This window comes from Lonchura striata, chromosome 5 (genome assembly GCF_050655825.1).
Source record: "Lonchura striata isolate lonStrDom1 chromosome 5, ASM5065582v1, whole genome shotgun sequence".
Lineage (NCBI taxonomy): Eukaryota > Metazoa > Chordata > Aves > Passeriformes > Estrildidae > Lonchura > Lonchura striata.
Genome location: NC_140707.1, coordinates 57018432 through 57042070, shown reverse-complemented (window position 1 = coordinate 57042070; position 23639 = coordinate 57018432). Strand labels below are relative to the sequence as shown.

Below are 23639 nucleotides of genomic sequence, written 5' to 3'. Positions count from 1 at the left end.
AAAACAGAAAAAAATTTTTTCCTTTGCAAGTCACAGGGAAAGATTTCTCAGTTTTTTAGCATGACTTAAGTTGTTTAGCAAAATTAGGAAATTTTATCATCTCAATCATCTTATTTAATTTGGCAACATTAACAGATGGCTCTTTGTACAGATCACACATCAAAATGCCTTGACAATTAAAACATTAAGACTAGCTGTCAGTAATTCCAGCAGCTGAAAAATATAGTTGTGATTTATTGCAGATTTAGATCACTTTTGCTGTACACGTTACTGCTACTGTCTCAAAAAAATAGGGAGAATAAAGGTAAAAAATAAAATGTTCTGAACTTTCTTATGGTGGTAGTCCGTAACAGTTTTACTGCTTAGCTGTATTATATATAAATTAATATACTTTTTTCCAAGCAGGACTTCTTCGAGATCTGAGTTGTCAGAGGAGAGTGATACAGATGAGAGTCTGAAACAGACAAGTAAGAAAAGGAAAAAGAAAAAGAAAAAGCATCACCACAATAAGAAGACAAAAAAGAAAACCAAAGGGGATTCCAGTAGCAGCGAATCAGAGGTGGACACTAAGCACATCAAGGACAAAGGAAGTGGCAAAAGTAGTGAAAAGGAAACAGCAGCAAAGTATGTAAATATTAACATGATGCAAGATGTAAATTCATTGTGTTCTTATGCTTGTCTCTTCAGCTGAAATTCTTATCATTGATTGATCATCTAAGCTTTGTATGACTAAACATGCATTCAAAGCTAGGTGGTTCTAGATTTAGAACCACTTGTTTAATCATATCAAAAAATTGTGATTAAAATACTCAGTATGCTGAATATTCACCATAGTCACCAACTGTGACTAAAATATTCAATATAAAGCATGGTATGGTGGTAATGAAATAAATTTCTAAAGTCATGTAGAGGCTTATGTTCAGTTTTTGTAAGCACCTTGTTTCCTTTCACAGATCTTTTTTGAGGGTTTGGAGAGCAATTGCATTAAACATTCTTAATTAGTGCAAAAATCTTAGTATGTGTCTGGGTTTGCCTTGTAATGTAACTTCCCCCTCACAGAGTCAACATTTCCTTTTTTTTTTTCATTTTAAGACAAAATTTTATGTAAGATTTAAAAATTTTTATTTAAGACAGAATTTTTAATTATTTAATACATCTTTTGTATCCATATATTTTGCTTCATCCTTTCTGCTTATAATATTTCTCTATGAGTGTTTGAACAATTAAAATAGTTTTGTTAAATCTTCTTCATTAAATCCAGGAGCTCTAAGGTACTGTATAATTAGTAGAGCTGTCATTTTTAATGGAACAAGAAAATAGACATGTAGTGACTATCATGGTCTTTGAGCAGGAAAAGAGGTTCTGTAAATGCAGCGAGTATCCAGATTTGGCATACCTAGCTGTGCTTTCCTCAGGCTGCTGGGATTTTAACATTTCAAGGTGGCCCTATCCAGTTGGCAGCGAGTCACCTACTCCTGGTTTTCACCATGTTTGCTAGTTTGAGCAGCCATTTTTCCTCTCTTGGATTCCCTGCTTCCTGTGTTTTCTTTGGCATCAGCAGCTCTGGCTCTGGCTCTGATTCACTGCACTGCAGCTACTCCTGTGGATAGCGTGAGGGTTTGGTGAGATTAAGGAATTGTTGTTACAATTAATGTAGTCTGGGTAGTCTGTGAATTTCCCCCAATTTACTCCTTTTCTCAAGGGGAATTAATCAGGAGCTGAAAGCACACGTTGGTGTCTGCCAAGGTAGCATTGTTTCCCTGAGGAAGGGCGGCAGAGGTACTACAGATGCTGTCTGATACCCCTAGCCAGATGTGGCTCCTCCTTTATGGGAACTTTTATTGGCTTGTGGTGGCTAAGGTTTCCTTGACTGTGAGGAAGGGCTGTAAAAAATACTTGGGTGCTGAACCCATTCTGCTCAGTCCCATCACTCATCTGTGCTGGAGGGGTGCCTGGGCATGGTTCATAAGCTGTTTGCCAGGTTAGGCCAGACAGCCAGTGCTTTGCCCAAGTAAAAGTGTTGAAGTTCTTTCATGATGTCTTTCTTTTACTACTTTCCATAAATTGTTGATGCTGAGAGAATATTGAATTTTCAAAAGATTGGTTTTGAGACCTGAACCACAAAATTGCTCTGAATGTGAAGTGTGTTGTAAAATTTTAAAAAAACTTTTCAAGACTCTAAAACTCACATAATTGTACCATTAATTCAGATTGGAAATTCATAATTATCATAATTATCTAGAGTTCAGAGGCAGGTTGCAATTTCCACTTAAGTTCATTTGTATAACTGTAATCCATAAATCACTCTTTTATCAAATGCATGGGTATAATTACAGCTAGTCAATCCTCTTACGGATTATCTTAATTTTCTTGATTGTAACATCTTACCAAGGCAAGAGTAAATTTTGAAAGTAGTAATATGTGGCTTTTAGATTATAGTATGCCAAGCTATTGATTAAATTGATTGGTTAAATCTGGTAATTCAGTTTTTGGAAGTGCAAGGACTTTCAGTGTATTGATTTGATGGTATTATTAGGGTATTTCTGATTGTTTTTTTCGAAGCGTGGGGCTGACTTTGCAAGAGTGGATCATGGTCAATGACTTTGAGTAAGTTAAATTACTGTGAACTACAGAAATTTAATGTGTCTTGGGTTATGTGAATGCTGAATATGTGCACAAATGCTTAGAATATCCTCCTTCTGCTTGTCTGCAGTCTAGGTAAGAAAGCATCAAATGTTACCAGCAGTCATTCTATTTGGCTGGATGATATCCAGGCCCCCAGCGCAGACACCTTCCGGATAGACAAGAAGCCAGACCCTGCAAACTGGGCCTACAAATCCTTGTATCGTGGGGACATAGCAAGGTATGGAATGTTGTTCTCTATTGTATCCAAACTGTCGCTGAGGTACTTTGAGTCTGTCTGCAACATTTTTACATAGAAGATGAGAAAAGATAACTGAGTAGCTTATTTCAAAATCTGACTTGGCATTGGGCCAGTGTCAGTGGCAAGTGATGTCACTAGGGGGTCTGTACTGCTACTTAATGTGTTTGTCATCAATGACATGGGCAGCAGGATCAAGTGCAGACTCAGTAAGTTTTACAACACTAAGCTGAGTAGTGCACTTAATGCTCCTGAAGGACAGAATGACGTGCAGAGGGACCTGGGCAAGCTCAGCAAGGGGACCTCATGAGATTTAAGAATGGCAAGGTGCCAATGGGTCGGGACAACCCCACGTATCAACACAGGCTGGGGGATGAACAGATCCAGAGCATCCCTGCCAAGAAGGACTTGAGGGGTGCTGGTGGATGAGAGCAGTGATGAGAGCGAGTGGATGATGAGCTGGAAATACGCACTGGCAGCCCAGAAAGCCAGTTGTATCCTGGGCTGCATCCAAAGCAGAGTGGCCATCAAGGCAAAGAGGGGATTCTGCCCCTCCACTCTGCCCTGTGAGACCGCAATGAAGTGCTGTATCCAGCTCTGGAATCCCCATCACAGGAAGGACATCAACTTTTTGGAGGCCCCAGAGAAGGGCCACCAGATTGATTACAGAGAGCTGGAGCACCTTTCCTATGAGTAAAGGCTGGGAGAATTGGGGCTGTTGAGCCTGGAAAAGACAAGGCTCCATCCAGTACCAGGAGGGAGACTGGTGACAACAAGAAAAATGGAGAGGGACTTTTTATAAGGGCATGTAGTGACAGGACATGGGGAAATGGTTTTAAACTGAAAAGAATAGGTTTTGGTTTAATATTAGGAAGAAATTCTTTACTGTGAGGGTGGTGAGGCATTGGAATAGGCTGCTCAGAGATGCGGATGCCCTATCCCTGGAAGTGTTTGAGGCCAGGCCAGAAGGAGCTTTGAGCAGCCTGATCTAGTGGAAGGTGGGGCTGGAATGAGATTATCTGTAAGGCCCCTTCCAACCCAAACTATTTTATAATTCTTAGATAAATGTTTTAAAAGGCAAAAGATGGCATGAAAGAATGGGTATAATGTGCATGATTTTCATTGCTTTTAAAAACATTCTCTGTGTAGCAAACTACAGGGCCATCTGGAGGTGGCAGCACGGGGCAGATTCAAAGATATGTTTTTGAGGTCAGAAATCACAGGTTGTGTTATAAATTGTCTTTGGACAAGTGCTCTTTTTGGTCTCTATTGTTCTGTTTCTGCATCTGAAAGGGAAGTGAACGTATTGATTATTTCAGACTAGATTTGTCAAGAGGTTTACTTACTTGAATAGTTTGATATTGTTGTTAAAAAAAAAAGCTACAGGTATTGTCTTAGCAAACAGATTTCACCCAGACGTTGTACTGAATTGTGTCTGTCCTATGCAATGCTATGTTTCAAGTTAGTATAGATGAAATTGCACATTCAATACCCTTAGTGAGTTACTGGTGCTGTGATGACCCTTCAGAACATTTCCTTGCATTAATACAGAAGGCCATCCAAAGGAGCCTACAGTTGGCATGTGCATTATGTATGTACTCTTCTTGATTTTCTCAGGAAAACTGTTTATTGTATATACAATGATACTGTATATAAATACAGTGGAGGAGGGAGAATTTATTGGTTATATTTTTGTAGCATGGTTTCAATTTGTTTCAATTTTCTATCACCTTTGGATTGTCAGCTATTTTCTGAGATGAAAAGTATTATTTTAGTGTTGCATGTAACTACATTTGCCACTGAAATGACATTCTTGGTAATATTTGAAGATGGTCTTTTCCTGTCTTAATCCATAGGACTATTATGGTCTTTATAAACGTGGCCTTTCTTTTTCTCTTCACACCCCTCTCCACTTTTTGGCATACAAAATGGACAGAGGGTTAGCGATGCAGAAGGAAATTACGGGACTGAACAACTGGTGTCTCTTTTTCAGTTTAAAATAATCTAATCTAAATTAGATTAAATAAATTAAATAATCTAACCCTAAATAATGGCTGTTGTTCTTCCTTCAGGTTTGTCTACGTGGCTTAAAATGATGGAAAGGAGGGTTTCTTCTGCTTGAGTATGACATGTATTATTGAACTCAGAGGAAACTTAGTATGATAGTAAAAGTGTGATGGCACTGACTGAATTGATAAGTTGAAGTCTTAAGCAGAAATCTACCAAGTTCTTAAACTTTTTAAGGTCTATGCATACATTATCTGAGTTAATTTGAATGAAAGAATTTCTTTCAAAAAGGAGGGCTCTTTTCTAATGTGTATTTTAGAAGATATTTAATTGTATTTTTCCTTCCAAGGTATAAAAGGAAAGGAGAGTCCTGTCTTGGCATAGATGCAAAGAAACAGTGCATAACCTGGGAGAGTTCTGCATCAAAAAGGAAGCAAGCACAGAGTCGACCTGAGCGCTACTTTACAAAGAACAATGTGAAGATGCTGAACACAGATGGGATTCTTGTTTGTAATAAAAGTTCTCCATCTGATCCACCTGCTTTTATACCAGTTTCCCAAGTGGAAAATGATGATTCTTCTGACACAACAGAAGTAAATCCTCTTGGGATTTATGATCCGTCGACCACAGTGTGGCTACAAGGAAAAGGCAAGAGTGCAGACAATGAGTCTGTAAATACACAGCAAACAATTCAAGAGCGTGGGATAAACATGAACTCCATTCTAATGACAAAAGTGGAAGAATATAACAAGAAAGTTAGAGAAAACCCAAGAGATATTAATGCTTGGATGGAATTTATTTCCTTTCAGGTATGTATTCTAATGGACCTTGTTGCTTATTATAATAAATACATGAACATTATATTTTAATTTCATCTGTTTGGAACTGTATATCTTTTCTTGGTGAAGAATGAACTGTTAACTCATCTTCACAAATGTCAGTGTTCTTGTAATTCTAGTGGTCATTCTTCCTAAGGTTGTAATGATATTTCTTTTTGTTTTAGGATGAATTAATGAGAGGACCTAGCCTTTATGCCAGTAAGGGAGAGCAGGAATTAAGGAGAAAATCACTCAAGTTAATCTTGGAAAAGAAACTGGCCATTTTAGAGAGGGCAATTGAAAGCAATCCAAGTAATGTTGATCTGAAACTTGCTAGGCTGAAGCTTTGCACAGAATTCTGGGAACCACCAGCTGTGATCAAAGAATGGCAGAAGCTGATTTTTTTACATCCCAATAATCCAGAGATGTGGAAGAAATACCTTCTATTCTGTCAAAGTCAGTTCACTACCTTTTCTGTTTCAAAGATCAACAGTCTCTATGGAAAATGTTTGACAACACTGGCAGCTGTACAGGATGGCAGCATGGTATCCCATCCTCTGCTGCCTGGCACTGAAGAAGCTATGCTGGGTAAGGTTCTTTCTGTATATTATGGTCAGATTGGTCTTCATAGGAGCTAACTGCAGTAAGAACAGATTTTCCTGTGTATTGCATGAAGCTTTTATTCTCTTCAAAATGCCTGGCATCCTGGTTTCTTAGCTGAGAATTAAGGCAGATATTCCAACCAAATATGGATATAGCAGATCCTTCTCTTCCCCAGGAGAGTTTATGATACAACATCCATTAAAGTCTAATGTGCTGAGTGGTTTATAGTGCAATGTCAAGACTGGAGAATCACAGCCAACAGTCAGGAGATGTGCTTTTATAAAAGGGAGACTTGTGGAAAAAATAATTATCTCTTTTTTGGAAGTTTTACAACTGGTTACTTTAATTCAGAAAAGAGAAGGAGCATTACAAGTCTGACATAATTTTTCTTTGAGAAACCTACTCTGTAGATGGAGAATTCTAAGCTGTAATACCTTGTGATCATGCCTTTTATATTTCTTCTATGCATACATCTACCACTTTATAATTTATTTATAATTATCCCTGGAAGGAAAATAAGTCAAATAGTTAGGATGCTGGAGTGGATTCAGGAAAGAAATGAGTTCATGCTCAGTTTTGGCATGGTCTTTAAATTTATTTGGAGCTAAATGATAACCTATTCATTTCAATTTTACTTCCCTACCTTGGCATGTCATTGTGATTATTGATCTGTGAATACATTGAGGAGAGGAAAATATTAGTGTCACCATGAGTATTTTCGACCTTTTTTCTTTTATTTTAAAATTTGTTTTCAATCAAATAGACTGTTATGGAGGAGTCAATTTTTTTTCATGTGCATCATAGTCCAAGAAGCCTCTTTTTTTTATCCAGTTCTGTAATTCCTGTTGGAGCAATGATGTTATGCAGTATCCACTCTGGACTTAGAGATGCTGGGTTACAAAATTGATTTCAGGTGTTCAGATCTCATACAGTCTTTGGCTGATTCATCTTGGATCAAGCATTGGAAAAAGTGCTGCAAAGGAAAAATGTTCTACTGGCCAGTGGAGACTGTACAGCCTGATAGCTTCTAATTGCTTCTGCTGTCTCTGATTTCCAATATTTCAGTCACTTTGTACACTCACTAAAATGAATGATTCTCAGGACAAGGATTTTATTCAGAATCTGGTTTTGGAAACAAAGTTTTTCTTTCATTTTGTTTTCCTGCACATATTTGAACATATGTGACTAATGAAATACTAATTAATGAAGCAGTTTGTTAACTGCTATGAGATTTTTTTTTTTAAATGGAGTTCCTTTAGCAAGTTCACTAATATCAGATTGATATTTTTCTAAATACTTTTTTGCTGGCAATATTCATAGAGAGCTAAAATGAAAATGAACTCAAATTAAGAATGGAACAGAAGCACAAGTAACTTCTTGTTGTTTTGTCTTAAGTCTACAGTGATTTGTTTATGAGCACTCTGAAGTATTTTATTTTTCCTCTTCAGAATTTAAATCATAGGATTAGAGAAATTTCACTGGAAATCTTGATTTGCGATTTCTTTATTAGTGACTCAACTGTGTAATTCTTGGGCTGAATTTTAATTGGCAGCAAACTTATTAGGAAGGGTACCAAAGTGTTCATTGAGATAAATAGACAGAATATTTCACAAACTAATTATGAGGTGACTAGCACTGTAGATGTACATTAGGCTTATGTCTTCAACCTTTGACCTTTCCTAAGGACAAAGTGTAAGAGCTCTAATTTTAAATAGTGGGGGACTGTGCCATCTAGTGTTCAGTTCAGTATGGAGTACTGTCTGCTTGGAAATAGGTGGGGTTTTTTTTAAGTATTGAAAAACTTTCAAAATGTAAAGCTGAATTTAAAATGGTAGATTAGCCTTTACATAAATTTTGAGATAAGAATTTATAATGCTTTAAATTTACCAGGAACTGTTAATATAAAGCAGAGGAATATAAAATATTGTTAATTTCTGCTGTGTAAACCGAGTTCTGGTTTTCAAATTATACCTACTGGTTGGGGAGAAACATCCTTATCTTCTAGGTCAGTTCAGCTGCAGAAGTTTCTTAGCATCATGGAGTGAATTAAGTATGTATTCATGCAGTTTTCAGTGTTTGCCACAGAGAAAATGCTGATCTTTGCATTTCTTCAAATACTGTTTTTTGGGTTTTTTTTTAAATGTAGAAAAATTTACACTGTAATTTATTTCTGGCTCTGGTTTGGCAGCAAATCCTGATGAGGCATTTTCTACAGTCAGAGTATTTTAGTCGAAGTTCTCTGAAGCTGGGAGAGTAGGAAAGGACAATTTTTTCAGTGTCAGTTTGACACGGTGCCTAAATTAGTTAAAATACTTGAGAAGACTGTTATAAACTTAGTAATTGTTTTTGTTGTTTAAATATCTTCAGAAATCTCAGAGTCTTTGTTAGCAGGAATAATCATTGACTTTGCAGAAAAAATTGGATTAAATGCCTAGTTTGTATATTCCAGGTGAATCAGGTTTTTATGTGTATACATCTGATACATATGTAAATTCAGATAAAAGGAGTAAATAATTTCCCATATGTTAAATATAAGATGATGATTAAGAACAGTTGCTGCTAACCTATGTTGTTACATGTGTGTATCTGGACACCTAAATATTTGGATTGTTTAAAACCCTTCAAAGCTAGTGTGTTTAGTGAAGGAACAGTAATATTTAAAGCACTGTTTTACTGTTTTCCAAGCTGTTAGTGATTTGTTTAAGTCTTTATGGGCTTGAGGTTTTTTGCAAGTTGATTATGATTTAAAGCAATTTAAATGGCTTCTGTTTTGTTAAGACTAGAGTATAATTTGGAGTGATTATCACTGAAATGTCCTTGAGCTGCCTCATAATGGAGGTGTTTAGAATACCTGTTACTTCTCCAACTCTGTCATTGAAGACTCTCTTGCAAGATATGGAGAGGAACACTGGGACTTCCCTTTTTAAGCTGAGACTGAAGTTCAATGTGGAGTAGGGATATGGCAGTAGTAAGACAAATAATTTGTTGAAGAGTGAGGGATAGGGCTTTTCACTACTTTTAAGCAGTAATATTTTGACCAGAAGACTGGACTTCTCTTAACTCAGGTCTTACATACAGAAGAAAAGAATGACAATTGGAATGAAAATTATATCCTGCCAACATATTATCAATGTAAATATCTCATGCAAAACTGAGGCAAAAAGGATTTTTTCTTATTATCGCCTCCTGTATGCACTGTGATAACGCCCAGCATCTTCCAAGAGGGCTGATGTTGGGTCAACACTGGCAGATGTTGGATACAGTGAAGTTCAGAGCACTGTGTCTAACTTTGCATCAGTAAGGACAGTGCATGTATGGCACAAATAAAAATCATCTCTTTGGCACTTTTAAAGTGAGTGGTCTTAAGGTTCATTAAACTCTGACAATTTTGACATGCATTTATACTGGTTACCCTCCATGGTTTGGATTTTGATACTGTTCCAAAACAATTAATATTCTACAGCATATTGCGTATCTATTTTTATATTTGTGGGCTGTAATACAATACATTGCAACAAAATCTGAAATGCTAAAATTTTATCTTCTTTGCTTTACAGCTATATTTATTCAGCAATGCCACTTTCTGCGACAGGCTGGCCATTCTGAGAAAGCAGTGTCTTTGTTTCAGGCTCTTATTGACTTCACCTTCTTTAAACCTGACAGTGTAAAAGATCTGCCAACAAGGGGACAGGTAGCAATTTCCATTTAAATGGGTGTGTGTCTTTATGTATTACCAAAAATGCTGTACCAGAAAAATATTGATGAATTTTTAAGGCCACAGGGAAATATTTTGGATAATACCTTACTTAGAGGTTCTTCAAGGTGATGCTTGCATTGAAAAATGCTTGTAGGTCTTCTGGAACTACAGGCCAAATGCCTACTTTTACTGTATATAATAGAAGTGTGATAACCAGTCATTTAATATCTTTTTTAATAATTAAAAATGAAAAAAATGGAGCTAGCTGACCAGGGTCTGTGTCTAGCTAGAACTTGTCTTGCTTTTTTTCTCCCAAAATGCTGTTGTTTTGTTACTGGTGATGGAGAGAGCTGATAGGACATAAAATCTTTCGGTTCAGGCAGTTTTTGCCAAAGTTTCTTAGATTCTCTATTTCCATTAATTTGATGGCTACATTAGGAACACTTTTGTGCTTTCAAGTGCCTTTTATTTGACCCATGAGATTCTGTTCAGCTTATTATGGTAAATGTTGAAGTACTAAATAACTTTTTTTCTCTTAATTTGTTCAGCAGAATGTTGCACATGCACCCTTCTAATAATGAGGAAGTTAATATTTAGATGCCAGTAGCATCATCCCACTAAATTGTTAGGAACTGGTTCCTTTTTAATGAACGTAGAGAGCCACCCTTTAGGCAGCTGGGCTGATGTAGAGGATAAAAATTAAATTTGCTGCAGTTACCTCACTGTCTTGCCCAGAAACTCAGACTCCATTTCTTGCTGTCTTGATTAATACTGTTACCCACAAATGGAGCAATCTTAGAGGTTAAAAAATAGTGGTGTCTTCTTAAAGAGCTAAAATTTAGAGTGCAATCATAGCTATCATGGAGAATTTGGTGTAGCTGCACAGATACATGTAGTTACAGTTATAGTAGTTTGAAAAACTGCATGATTATCTGTAGTATTTAAAAAATCTTAGAGGAGGATGAAAAGGAACTTTGATTTAAAAGGACCATGTTTAGGTTGGAAAATGCAGTTCTTGAAAATAGGAAAATGCCAGATTTACAGCTGATCACACATTCTGCTGTCTTAGAGAAGTGTTATGACTCAGTCTGGAATTACTTGTTTCCGTACTGTTTTCACAGATCACTTTCTCACTTGCAGCAAAGAATAAATCCACAAGGAGCAGAATTATATTCTGCAGTTCACTGTAAGCCTCGAATTTTCTCATGTGTTGATGCTTGGTTTTTCTTGGAGTAAATTTTATTATTAATATTTGTATTAACAGTCACATCTCAATGTCCAAGCCAAGGGTTGGTATACAGCAGAGCATTTAATAGGTGAGAGATTGTCATTAGAGCTTAGGATACACAAAGCAGAGGAGGGGTTGATGAATCCAGAGATGACTGATTGCATACTGGCAGTGACAAAGTCACTAGGAGTAGAATCCTGAACCTCTGATTTACTGGAAAGTGCCCTGACCTTTTTGGCCATCCTTCAGCCTGAAAGATTAAAGTCCTTATGGATTTTTTTTGTCTTGTCTTTAGTCTAGTCATATTTATGTGCAACTGTAACCTTTGATTTGACCAAAGGTGTGTGAGTTATCATTCCATTAGCCAAATTCTTCCTGGTCCCATAGAATTTAAGGAGGAGGGGAGTTTTGGGTTCTGAAAGCCACACCTTAGGAACTTTGTACCTTTATCCATGAAAGATCTATAAGGGACTATAGGCACAAAAGTATTTTGCTTTCTTTAAAGCCTGTTACCTTTTAAAACAATCTTTATTTTTGTGAGAGGAGCTGATGACAGTCCTTGTGTGCCACAGCTGTGACTGAAGTACTCAATTGTGCCTGCTGAATCTTAAGCAGTATCTAACAAAGTCTTCAGATACAGAAATTATATGCAGATACTTACTGGGAAGCCTAAGTTGACAAAGATAATGTCTGTACAACAGCAAAAATTATTTTTCTATGTGTTTTGTTTTGGTTGGTCCTGTCAAAAACAATAGGTGGAATTCTTTGAACCCTTTTGGGATAGTGGAGAACCACGAATTGGAGAAAAAGGAGCAAGAGGCTGGAAAGCATGGATGCACCAACAAGAAAAGGGTGGCTGGGTTGTTCTTAAGCCTGGTATGTGTGTCTTAATATGTGTAGTTGTATGTCTGTGTGTTTTTCTAAACAAAAAGTGAAAGGAAGCTACTTCCCTTAAGACCGTTTCACCCTATAATAAGGTGAAGTGGGATTATATTGTTAAATGACAGTTGCTTCAAGGATACCTAGATTTATGATTCTGTTTCTAGAACTGGACTTTAGTTTCTCAAGCAAAGGTATAGCTAAAATAGGAGGAAAACATTTCCTTTATCTCTGTAATGCAGAAAATGAAGGAATTGTGTCTTCACTTGGCTGAAGTGCTTCTGGATGAGCAGGGATGCAGAAAACACTTCCTGCTGCTTAACCTCACCTTGTCTTGTGGTCCACAGTACTTCTTTTCATGTCAAGGACTATTTCTCAAGCAGATACAGCTTGCAGGGAAGCAGGAGGCTGGAATGTGTCTGATCAAGATGAGTGGTCTTTGCTTTTGCTACTCCTGCTGTAGAAACTCTGATGAAGCAAGTTGGGTCTGCTTTTAGTGAACAAAGGAACTGAAAGATAATTATGTGCCTCCCTTGTCCCTGGATTAAGATGGAATTTCCTTGGCCCCTGAGTTCAGCAGTTTTATTTTTGATGGCTCTAGGCATTTTAAGAAGACTCAGTATAGAGCAGAGGACGACTGCCAGTCCTGGGCAGCTCCAGTATATATGAATGCTTTCCCAATATGTGTCAACCCCTAAAGTTCAGGTGTAATTTTCAATAAGTGTGTTTATTAAAAACTGTCAGGCTTCTTCAAACTTTGACTAGATTGTGGAAATGCTGTCTCTTTTTCATAGAGTTGCTGACTAAAGGGGATACTATTGATCACAAAAACAGAGTAAAAATCTTGCAACCACCTGTTTGTTTTACCTGAAATTTAAGAAGAACTGGGATTGGGAGTGTTTCACTTAGGTAATGGCAGATGTCAGGATCAAGAATTTGGAGGTGGTGTAGAAATAGCTGGATTTTTATAATGCAGGCAACCATCAAATTTTGAGGGCAGTTTTTTTCCTCAGCAATAAAAAGGAAACATCTCTGCAAGCTCTTTGCCTATAGGTGCTCATCAGTTTCTGCACAGAATTAATATATTGCTGTCAGAGGAAAAATATGGTAATTGTATCCTATAGTCCAGAAAGATTATCATAAAAGTGGGATGTGGTTAAGCACGTCCTTTAGTGTGTGTGTGTAACTGTGTGGGTTGTTTCAATTGCACATTAATTAAAATGTTGAAAATACCACTTGTTATAAAGCAACATGGCCAAACTTATTTTGCAGTGTTTAATATTAAAGTACCATTTTTTATATTCAGTGGTTTTCTCAAAATGTTTTAGGCACACTAGTATTGATAGAGCATACTTGAAATTTTATGCTTCAGTATGAAGAATCTAAATTGCACAAAAGGATGACTGACTCTTGGCTGTTGCTTGCAGTTTGCTGTGGATAAAAGTGGTCCACTGCCTGTCAGTGTTTTTTCTTCTCTGAAAAAGTTTGAGTGCTGACACTGATTCACAGCTTCTGAAAGTTTGGAAGCTTCCTACCTTCCTATTCTTACTGAGTTAGTGTCAAACCCAGAACTGTGATGTGGAAAATGTCAGCTATGTTTTGTGTGGTTTTTTTTATTAACACTATATTTATTTCCATTGTTAAAGTAGTTAAAGTCTATGTCATGCCTGGCCTTTGGATTTGGTGGGATGATTTTTCTTTTATAATTTTCTGTGTTTATATATTGATTTGATTTTAGATGATGAGGATGAGGAAGAAATAGATGAGGATCAAGAAATAAAAGATAAAACTCTTCCCAAGTGGCATATTTGGTTGAATGTTGAATATTCCCGTGAGGCAAGGCACTGGTTACCTTGGAGGCCAGACAAAACTAAGAAGGAAACTGAAGAAGATTGTGAAGATCCGGAAAGACAGGTCACTGTGATATAATTGAACAAGGGGAGATGATAAGACTAGTTATCCTTTAATTTGAATTCATTGCCATATTTGTGGATATTTTAGAGGAATAATACTTTTCTTTGTTTGGAAAAAAGGTTTTTTTCTTTGAAATTCAAAATTTGCCTGAAGTTTTGTGCTGAAACTTCTGAAAACCATGGGAAGCTTATAGTAAACTTTGGAAAGTCTGCAGGCAAATAGTCTGTCTTTGCTGTTCAGTGATTCCTGTCATCTGTGTAGAGAAATCTCACAAAAATATGTGCTTAAGAAAAGATGTGCATTAAATAAACAAAGGTTTCATTGCCTTCAAGTCAAATAGTTGCATATTTTTTATTCCTTGGGAAATAGGTCAAGTCAGACATTGATTTTCAAATATGAATCTGTCAAAAGGCTTATAAATAAAGTCTTCCAGACCTTCATTTTGTAAGTTTTTTGTGGAGGTCTTTGTTGTTCACAGGCAAAGAAGTCTCTTGATGGCAAATTTACAGTCTGACTGGAAAATCAGATTGCTTGTTTAACTTGTCCGTTTTTAACTTGAATGACATTTTGATACCATTTAATGGTAATTGTAAATCCTATTGATTTTAAAAAGTTCTTTAATTACATAAACTAGAGTGTTGCTGCTTTTGATTGCATAAACTAATGGAATTTGTTTTAATTTGGATTTTTTTAGGTGTTATTTGATGATCTTGGACCATCTTTAATCCGTCTTTCTAATCCAAAGCTTCAACATCAACTATTGTACTCTTTTTTGCAATTTCTGGGAGTTCCATGTACAAGTAAACTCTTTCCTTCCAGTCTCTATATTGCCATGGATGAAAATAGCATCTTTGACAGTGTGCTTTATGATGATAAACCACTGACTTCTGTTGATTTTCCACTTTCTGGATTCAACAGTATTGGTCATATGGATATGATGTCACGAGGCAGACATCAGATAGGCCACTACAAAGAAGGAGAGGAGTTCATACAGAATGTCTTCCATGTTCTGTCCCAGATATTTACAGGAAAGGAAAAATCTAACCTGGCCATTTGTTGGCTACAGTATGAAATATCTAAGGTAATGAGGAGTCTGCATATAATCAATGTTGTGATGTGTGACTTTCTTCTGTAATAATTTTTGTATTGAATTTTAAAAAGTCTTGATGAAAGTTGTCTTGCAGGACTAAGTATTCAAATCAGGAAATGCCAGTTAAGATTGGACAAGGGGGAAAAAAAAGAGAAACAAAAAGCTCTTTGCTTCAGTACATGTTAAAGAGTGGCATACCTGTAGCAAACTATTTTTTGAAGTTCTGCATAAATATTATTATACGATAATATATAATTTTATAATTATATTACAAAAAATTGCTGTGAGGGGCTTTTTTTCTCCTTTCTGCTTCCATCCCTCTCAAAATATACTCTGTTTATTTCCCCCTGCAGGTAATTCAGTGTATCCAAGCTAAAAAGAAAAAGAAGCTAAAAGCACAGGGGAGGAAGAGTAAAAAGTTGGCCAAGAATTTTCTTAAAGCACCTGACAACCGAAACAACCTTTCTCTCTGGAAACTCTATGCCTACCTAGAGTGGCTGCTTGGTAACACAGATGATTCCAGGAAGGTGTTTGACACAGCTCTTTGCACAGCAGGGACAGGAGGATTGAAAAGTGCTCAGCTCTGCAGCCTCAGCCTGCTGTACGCTCAGCTGGAAGTGGAACTGCTGGAAAGTACAGAAGGAGCTGTCATGTCACGTGCTGTTCATATATTGACCAAATTGACTGAAAATGGACCATATGTGCCCTACAGTGGACAAGTGCTACCTGTGAATGTCTTGAAAGCTCGTAAAATATATGAGCATGCACTGCAAGATTATTTAAGTAAAACAGCAGTATCTGATCAGGATCAGGTCAATGATGCTGATCAGCTGGTTAACCTGGTTGGTTGTTATGCACTGTTTCAGTATTTGACTGTTGGGATTGATGCTGCAGTATTAATATATACGCAGGCTTCAGAAAAACTTGAAGTTTCTTGTTCACAGAAATGTGAAAATACAGGAGAGAATTTTGGCATTCAAAATTTTCCCACTGCTCTTGAAGCTGTCACACTGCTGCATACAAATTTACTGAGATTCCACATGAAAATTAGTGTTTATCCTTTGAATCCCCTGCGAGAGGCACTGACAGAGGCTCTGAAACGGTATCCTAGCAACCAGTCTCTTTGGAGGTCATACATCCATATCCAAAGGAAGTCTCACAGTGCAAGCAAAGCACGAAGATTTTTTGATAGTGTCACAAGGTCTACTAACTCTTTAGAGCCATGGCTGTTTGCAATCCAAGCAGAGCAGATGAGAAAAAAACTCACAGAGAAGGTCCAGAGGTAACACCTTGCAGCTCCTTACAATTATGCTGTTTTGAATCTGTGTAATTGCTCAACAGAGGAGAGAAAATGCTATCACAGTTCTCATTTTGCAGATGAAGAAGCTGTAGCTGAAGGTTTCTAGTTCAAGGCTGAACAGGGAGTCAATGGCAGCATCTTGAACAGAATAAAAGCCCTGGGTGATAGCCTTATGTCCCTTCTCCTGAGCCAGATTGTATTTGAATTTGTTTGATTACTTGCTGCTAGCATCAGGATGATACACGTTTCTTTAAGGAATTTTCAAATAACTAAGCCTGCTTAGATTGCCAAGATAAACAGTGTGAGCTTAGAAACTGCTGCATTTTAGTACTACAGCAATTAGGAGCATAATGCAGAGCTATGCTGCAGTTTCTGCCTGAGCTGGCTGCCCTACTTTACTCCTGAATCACAGAATACAGTTGTGGCGGATCTGTTTCCATAGTGAGTCCTTGAGAGTTTAGTTTTCCTATGGGGCTGTTACTAGGTAGAAGAGGCTGGAAATTCCATGAATTCATAGTGGTCTGGGCTCAGATTTTTTGCTCCTGAGAAAGGAGGAAAGGGTAGGAGATATGGGGAACAAGGTACATATTCATTCTTAGAGCTTAGTCTCTTAACTATTGTCTTCTCATTGTTTGGAGCTCCCCACCCACTGCTACCTGCATATCTCCAGTGACATCAACAGCTTGGTTGTTTGTGTCTGCACGTGACAGCAGATTTCTAGGAAACAGTTACCTGGAAGTTTTACAGGGCTGTAAACTCACAATATTCACACTTGGTGAAATTACACAGTTACCAGTATAATTTGAAATGATGGTGCATCCCCTTCTTTGATTGCTGCAGGCTGGCAACAGGCATTCAGACATGATAGTGGTGTTTCTGAACTGTTAAGTCTGTGTCATCCTAAATTGTTATAAGAATTCTACAGCCACCAAATGTAAAGGAGGATTGTGATTTGATTTACTCTTAATTTCAGATTAACACTATAATAGGTTTTCATTATTGTTACTTGGAACTGAAAAATTCAGAATTATTTTCTCTGTGAGGTTGAGTTCCTTTCCAGATTGTTCATTGCTAGCAAAGCCTTTCCTATAGATTATAAGGGACAAGTTGGATGTTGCAAGAGCAGAGCTGAACTACTGCAACAGGGAGATAAATGGCCGGTCAGTCATGCATTAAACTAATGTTTTGTGATGTTGTGACAAAATAAGAAAATGTCTGTGCTGTGTCCGACTATTTCATAGTCCTTAAGCACATGGAATTCAGATGAAAAAATGAGCGCACAAAGGGTAAAACTGGAATGTTTTTAAGTCACTGTTAGGTATAAGGCTTCAAATGTTTGACTCCATGCAAAGTAAGTTACATAACTTTCCTTCATGGCAAAGGTTAAGATGAGAGGGAAAATTACTTCAAAGACACATGAAAAAACAAGAGATAGATTAGGAGCCAAGTGTTAATGGTGAGTGGAACAAGCTGGCAGGTTGAGAGAACATGCACAGACAAGTGATGTTGCCATCAGTGCTCCAGTCTGTTTTGTCAAGCTCAAGCAATCAAAAGTAAGCCAGTCTGTATCAGCTGTTGAAGGAAAACAGTGCTTTGGTGAAAACTGTATGCCTGCTTTTGTGTTCTGCTTGGAATTTAGGGGATTTGAATCTCTGGGTGAAAATTGCTGTTGTGGTTGAAATCCAGAGTTGTAATTGTGACCTTGATCAAAGACCAATGTATGGCCTTACAAAAGTGAGGGGTAATTTTGAACAAACTTGCCTGGGCACCAGAAGATGTGCTGATCCAGACTTGAATTTCTTTTGAGCTGCTCTGTCAAGGTTAGAGGGATAAATTATCTTGGAGGTAGGCTAAGGTGTTTTAAGATCATATGATAGTGGGCTATTGTGTTCGAAGAGAAATGATTTTTGAATATGCTACATTAATTTTCACAAAAATACTTAATTTTTATTTTTCCTTACTTTCTATTTAGAAATGTGTTGATTTTTTAGCACATTAGCAAGTGATAAAAATCTGATTTATAACATTGAGTTTATAGCACAAATTACAAAAACCTGGCTGTATATGGTGAACAGAAGCAGTGCATTGTTCTTGACCCCTTCTTACCCAGATGTGGTCCCTTGGCTTGGATTTAAAGGACTGTTATTTCTTCTCTGTGTTTCAGGGCAGATGTTGGTGAAATACATTGTACTATTCCTGAAACTGGATTAACAAATCGGATTGTAGCTCTGTTTGAACATGCAGTTCAGAGTGAAAATGGTACCCACTGTCCACTGCTATGGAGAATGTACTTGAACTTTATGGTAAGAAGTATCTGTTTTGTTTTGTTTCACCATATTTTGAATTCTCATAAACAGCTGGAATACTGCATAGAAAAATGAGTACTAAATGCTGCCATGCCTCTGTGATTTGCAGGGTTATATATTTGATTTGCACTGCTTATTGTTGAGAACATTAAGGAAAAGCTATTTCATGTGGATTAGGAGTAATAGCTTCTGACGGAGTAGTCTTAATATAGATGCAGACATTGTGTCTGTCATCTTACATAGATAAAAAGTATGTCATAAGATACCAATAGATGCCAAGCTGCTTTCCAGTGGAGTAGACTGCAGCATATATTAGTGCAGGAATTTTCACTTCCCGTTGAACTTCCAGGTTTCTGTCAGCTGATTTCTTCATTCCATTGTCATCCCTCTGCATGGCAACATGACCCTGTGGTGTATCAGCCAGTCCTCTCAGTTTCGTGTGGTCTGCAGGCTTGCTGAGGGTGTACTCTGCACTATTAGCCAGATCATTAACAAAGGTGTTAAATGAGATTGGTCCCAATAGTACCCAGGGGTCCTGCTAGTCACTGACTGTAACTAGGCTTGTTCCACAGATCACCACCCTCTGGGCCCTCTTTGAGACAGCTTTCTCACTGTCTGTGCATCCAATTCTTTTGTCAACTGCTTGTTTAGGAGGTTCTTAGAGGAGACAGTATCAAAGGCCTTACTGAAGTCCAGACAGACAATGGCCACTGCTCTCCCCTTATCCAGCAGGCCAGTCATTTCATCATGGCAGTTTACTGAGTTGGTCAGTCATGACTTTTAGTGAATTCACACTGCTGCTGCTGATTTTCTTCTCACTCATGGGCCTGGAAGTGGTTTCCAGGGTTAGCTGTTCTGTCACCTTCTCAAGATACAAGGTGAGGCTGACCAGCTTGTAGTTCATTGGGTACATCTTCCCTTTCTTAAAAGCAGGAGTGATGTTTTACTTTCTTCAGTCTTTGGGTCCTTCTTCCAGTTGCTGTGATCAAAGATTGTCAAGAGTGACCTCTCAGTGACATCTGCCAGCTCCCTCAACACTTGAGGTGCAGTTCATATGCAAAATAAATGCATAGTAGGCAAAACATAGCTATAGCTTCTAAAACTGGCCTTCAGTTTTGACAGTCTTTTGATTCTTAAAACCTGCATATAACAGTTATGTTAACTGGCATTGCAGTTTAATGCTAAAAAGCAATAATGTTTGTTTCTTCCATAGCTCCCCATGGAAGTACATAAATAAAATCATATAGTCAGCTTTGCCCTTTTTGGTTTTCTTGCTTCTCTAAAGTACCATATGGAAGTTGAAAACACTCAAGTAATAACTTTCATTCCCCAGTGTTGACTCTTCTGTTCATGTCCCCTGGTGTAATAAGTTGTCAGAGGGGGATCAGCAATCAGAAGGCTGTGAAATAGAGAGGAGGCAGGGAAAGAAGAGATCGAGATCTTGTTGTGTGTTTGAGAAGATCTCTTGTGCGGGACTTAATTGTGACCATTTCTACACATATATATATGCTTGTAAATATTTTATACAACTTTGTATGTAGGAATGTACAAATTAATTACTGTTACTCTTTACAAATTAATAATGACACCCCAGTATGCACAAATGGTAAAGATCACCCATTATGTATATCACTAGTGCTTCATTCATGGAAGATACTGTTCTCACAAGAACAACAAGGAGTATTTACTAGATGCTAATAAGATGGAGGAAAATACAGTAATAGCTTGGAATAACATTGTTTAGAGAAGCAAAATCAATTATAAACATTTAAATTTTCAGATATAGTCATAGAAGAAGTTGTGTTGTTCAGTATTACCCTTAGTTCTATAGATCTGTTTTGTCTTTGCTGATGAAACATAGGTTAGGTAAGTGGACAGGGATGTAGGCTGGAATCTGGCTGAACTGCCTGGCTCAAAGGCTTGTAGTCAGCAGCATGAACTCCTGCTGCAGGCCAGCCACTGGTGCTGCAGCCCAGGGATTGATTCTGGGACCAGTGCCCTTTAACATCTTTGATAATGATCTGGATGATGAGAGTCTGTACCATCAGCAAGTTTGCATCTGACACCAAATCAAGAGGAGTAGCCAAAGCACCATATTCTGCTCTTGGTCTGTCCACGTTCCTTTGAATAGCTGAGTCCTTGTTCTCTTACTTGTCTCACAAGTAAAGCCTTGAAACTCCTATAAGACATCTGAAGAGTGTAACCTGACAAAATACATAGCTACTACAATGTATAATAAAAATGATTTCTCAGCAGAACAACACTGAGCGTTTCAGCAACCATTTTTTTGTTTCAGAAGTAATTGTTTCAGTATTTCAGCTATTACTGCACTGAAGTATGAATGTTTTTTTATCATACAGGCTTCACTAGGAAAAAAAGAAAAGAGTAAAGGATTGTTTTATAAAGCCCTTCAAAACTGTCCTTGGGCAAAGGTAAGGACAGAAAACAGGTAAACTTGTCATCATACTTTAATTTTTGAGGTTCTGTATTTGAAAAAAGGTTTAGTTGTTGTAAGAGTTTATATGCAAATGAAAGGAGAGGTTTCTAAGTAATGTTAGGATTTTCTACAAATAAGAGATGTATCTTAAATGGGCATATGATCAGTAGTCCATGATGTCTGTGTTTCAAACAGAAGGGTGTTGCATTGAGGCATGGCAGTAAGAGATCCTTTGTGATCTAGAAATGATTCTTTCAGACTTCTATCATGAGCATGGTTAAATACATAGTTAAATAAAAATTTATGTAATAATATATAAAAATTATTGAGAGAACCTGTAACTCTTCAGGTAATGTCTGTATATGCTGCAAATGCTCCAGTGCCCCTTGACCACCACTTTATCTTTTTGAATAAAGTTACTCAGTAGCAGTTTGAGAAGATGAAACATCTACTTGGCTGTCACTGAAGGAATACTAATTGAGTTCCTATTACCTTAAAGAATACATAGTATTAAGTTCTTGCTATAGCGGTGTTGCTGTCTACTTACTTTATACTGTGTTTCTTGCTAGAAAGGTAGCATAGAAAATATTCTTGCTTGCAGGTACTCTACATGGATGCAGTAGAGTATTTCCCTGAAGATCTGCAAGAGACACTTGATCTAATGACTGAAAAAGAATTGAGAGTGCGGGTGCCTATGGAAGAGCTGGATCTACTACTAGAGATTTAAAAGAAGACTGTAGCGGAGTGGAGGAAGTACAGAAGCTGCTTCCAAAGCTAACAATTATTTCCATTTTCATACAGGAACTCTGTTGGGACTTGGGTACTATGTACTTGATATTTTTTGTTGTTAAGTATTTTATATAAATTCCTATCAAAATGGAGTTCTACTACCTGCAAGTATTCTGGAATCAAGGACTGCATTTTGCCCACAGTAATGGATCCATTTCTCCGAAGTATTGCTGGCTCCCACAGAAGGATACCCTCTTTAAATAGCCTCCTGTTGGAAGTTGCCTGCATTTTTTATTCTGTTGTTTGAAATTACATTCCCTAGGGTTCAGTAGAGGTTCAGTACATGCCGACTATGGCTTGGTGAGCAGCATAAGAAATAAACATCTGCCAAATGGATGCTCCACTGTCCTCCAGTTGGCAGACTTCAGTAATTTCCTTCAGCATGGTATGGCTGTACATATACAACTGCCAAGTCAAAGAGCCGTTACATCTGTACATATTCTGTGAGTAAAAGCTAAATTATTGTTTGAGCAGGCACCTATTTTGGTATGTTTTGACAGATGACCATTTAAATGTAAATCTTTCTGAAAAATGTACCTGAATATTTGAGAATTCAAAAGTAATTTGTTTTTTATGTATTAATTTAATAGAACTGAGTGTATTAAAAATGAAAACACATCCATAATGTATCTCTAAGCAGCTCACTTCTAAACAAATTTTTGTAATTGATCACTGGCTTTGACTCAAATCCAGGCAATTGTTGTAAGAGAACTAGAGGTGTGATCTGTATTTGATTCTCATCAAGAAGGCATAGTCTTCTATGATTATTTAAAAAGTAGCTTATATTCCAAGAGGCTTTTAGCAAGCTCCTAGAGAAGTTATAGGAAAAATGGTAACAATTTAAAGATACAGGTATGTATTTTGGAAAACAGAACATGCTGAAATGGAAAGGATTGTTTTGACTCAAGGACTCAGAAACTGGATTTTCATCTGCAACAAGTATACCTGCAGCCACAGAATACCCAAAATTGCTTCAGAGATTTTTCATGAGAAAACTAATTGAAAGATCATCTGGTCCAACCTTTTGTGGGACAGGGAGCCTGGATGAGATTAACAAGCTCTCTCTGCAGTCACATTTGAAAACTTCGGGTGATGGCAGCAACAACTTCTCTATCTATCACTTTTCTGTTCTTCCATGCATCCTGTCCCAAGTCCTTTCCTTTGCAGTTTCTCCCAAAGCAGCACTTGGACTGCTTCCTTCCTTTTGATGGTCAGAAGCTTCCTAGATCAGGTCCTGCCTTTTAATCCAGTCCCCAGGAGATTTTCTGTCCTTGTGGGGAATATACTTGCTGTTCACTTTCTCCTGGTATTTATTACTTTTGTCTTGTCAAGTTCAGAAACTCTGGCAAAAGTGGCAGCAGTTAAATTCTGCTGCAAAAGCTAAGAGCTGAATTTTCAAATGTGTTTTTCAGTTCCTGTGGTGGCATTCAGGGTACCAGAACAGAGTCCTTGGGTTCATTTAATGCAGTGCAGCTGTTCCTTCAGAGATCTGAACCCATCTCTTTGTGGCTGTTGCTTGGAGCCAGCAGTAACAGCCATGTCCTTAATAAAAAGTGCCTTGCTTGCCATGCATGTCATAAAGCTCTTCAGCCCCTCAAGCAACAGTGAAATCAACTGCCATGATTAGAAAGTGCTAAAAAATCCCCTAGCTGTTTGTGACCTTTCCAAGGAGACAGATCTCCTAAGGTTT

The 23639-nt window shown here is 37.5% G+C and overlaps 1 protein-coding gene across 1 annotated transcript in view; it reads left to right on the top strand.

The window, feature by feature from the left end:
* NRDE2 (NRDE-2, necessary for RNA interference, domain containing) overlaps positions 1-22574 on the top strand; it is a 31055-nt gene extending 8481 nt beyond the window's left edge. Inside the window, exons 3-14 of the mRNA XM_021531927.4 lie at positions 406-624; positions 2714-2863; positions 5238-5697; positions 5892-6294; positions 9867-10000; positions 11990-12110; positions 13852-14027; positions 14722-15108; positions 15471-16399; positions 18582-18720; positions 21084-21155; positions 21762-22574. Coding sequence (XP_021387602.3) covers positions 406-624; positions 2714-2863; positions 5238-5697; positions 5892-6294; positions 9867-10000; positions 11990-12110; positions 13852-14027; positions 14722-15108; positions 15471-16399; positions 18582-18720; positions 21084-21155; positions 21762-21887 — 3316 coding nt within the window. The 3' untranslated portion in view covers positions 21888-22574. The remainder of the gene's footprint in view (positions 1-405; positions 625-2713; positions 2864-5237; positions 5698-5891; positions 6295-9866; positions 10001-11989; positions 12111-13851; positions 14028-14721; positions 15109-15470; positions 16400-18581; positions 18721-21083; positions 21156-21761) is intronic.
* Positions 22575-23639: the final 1065 nt, after the last annotated feature.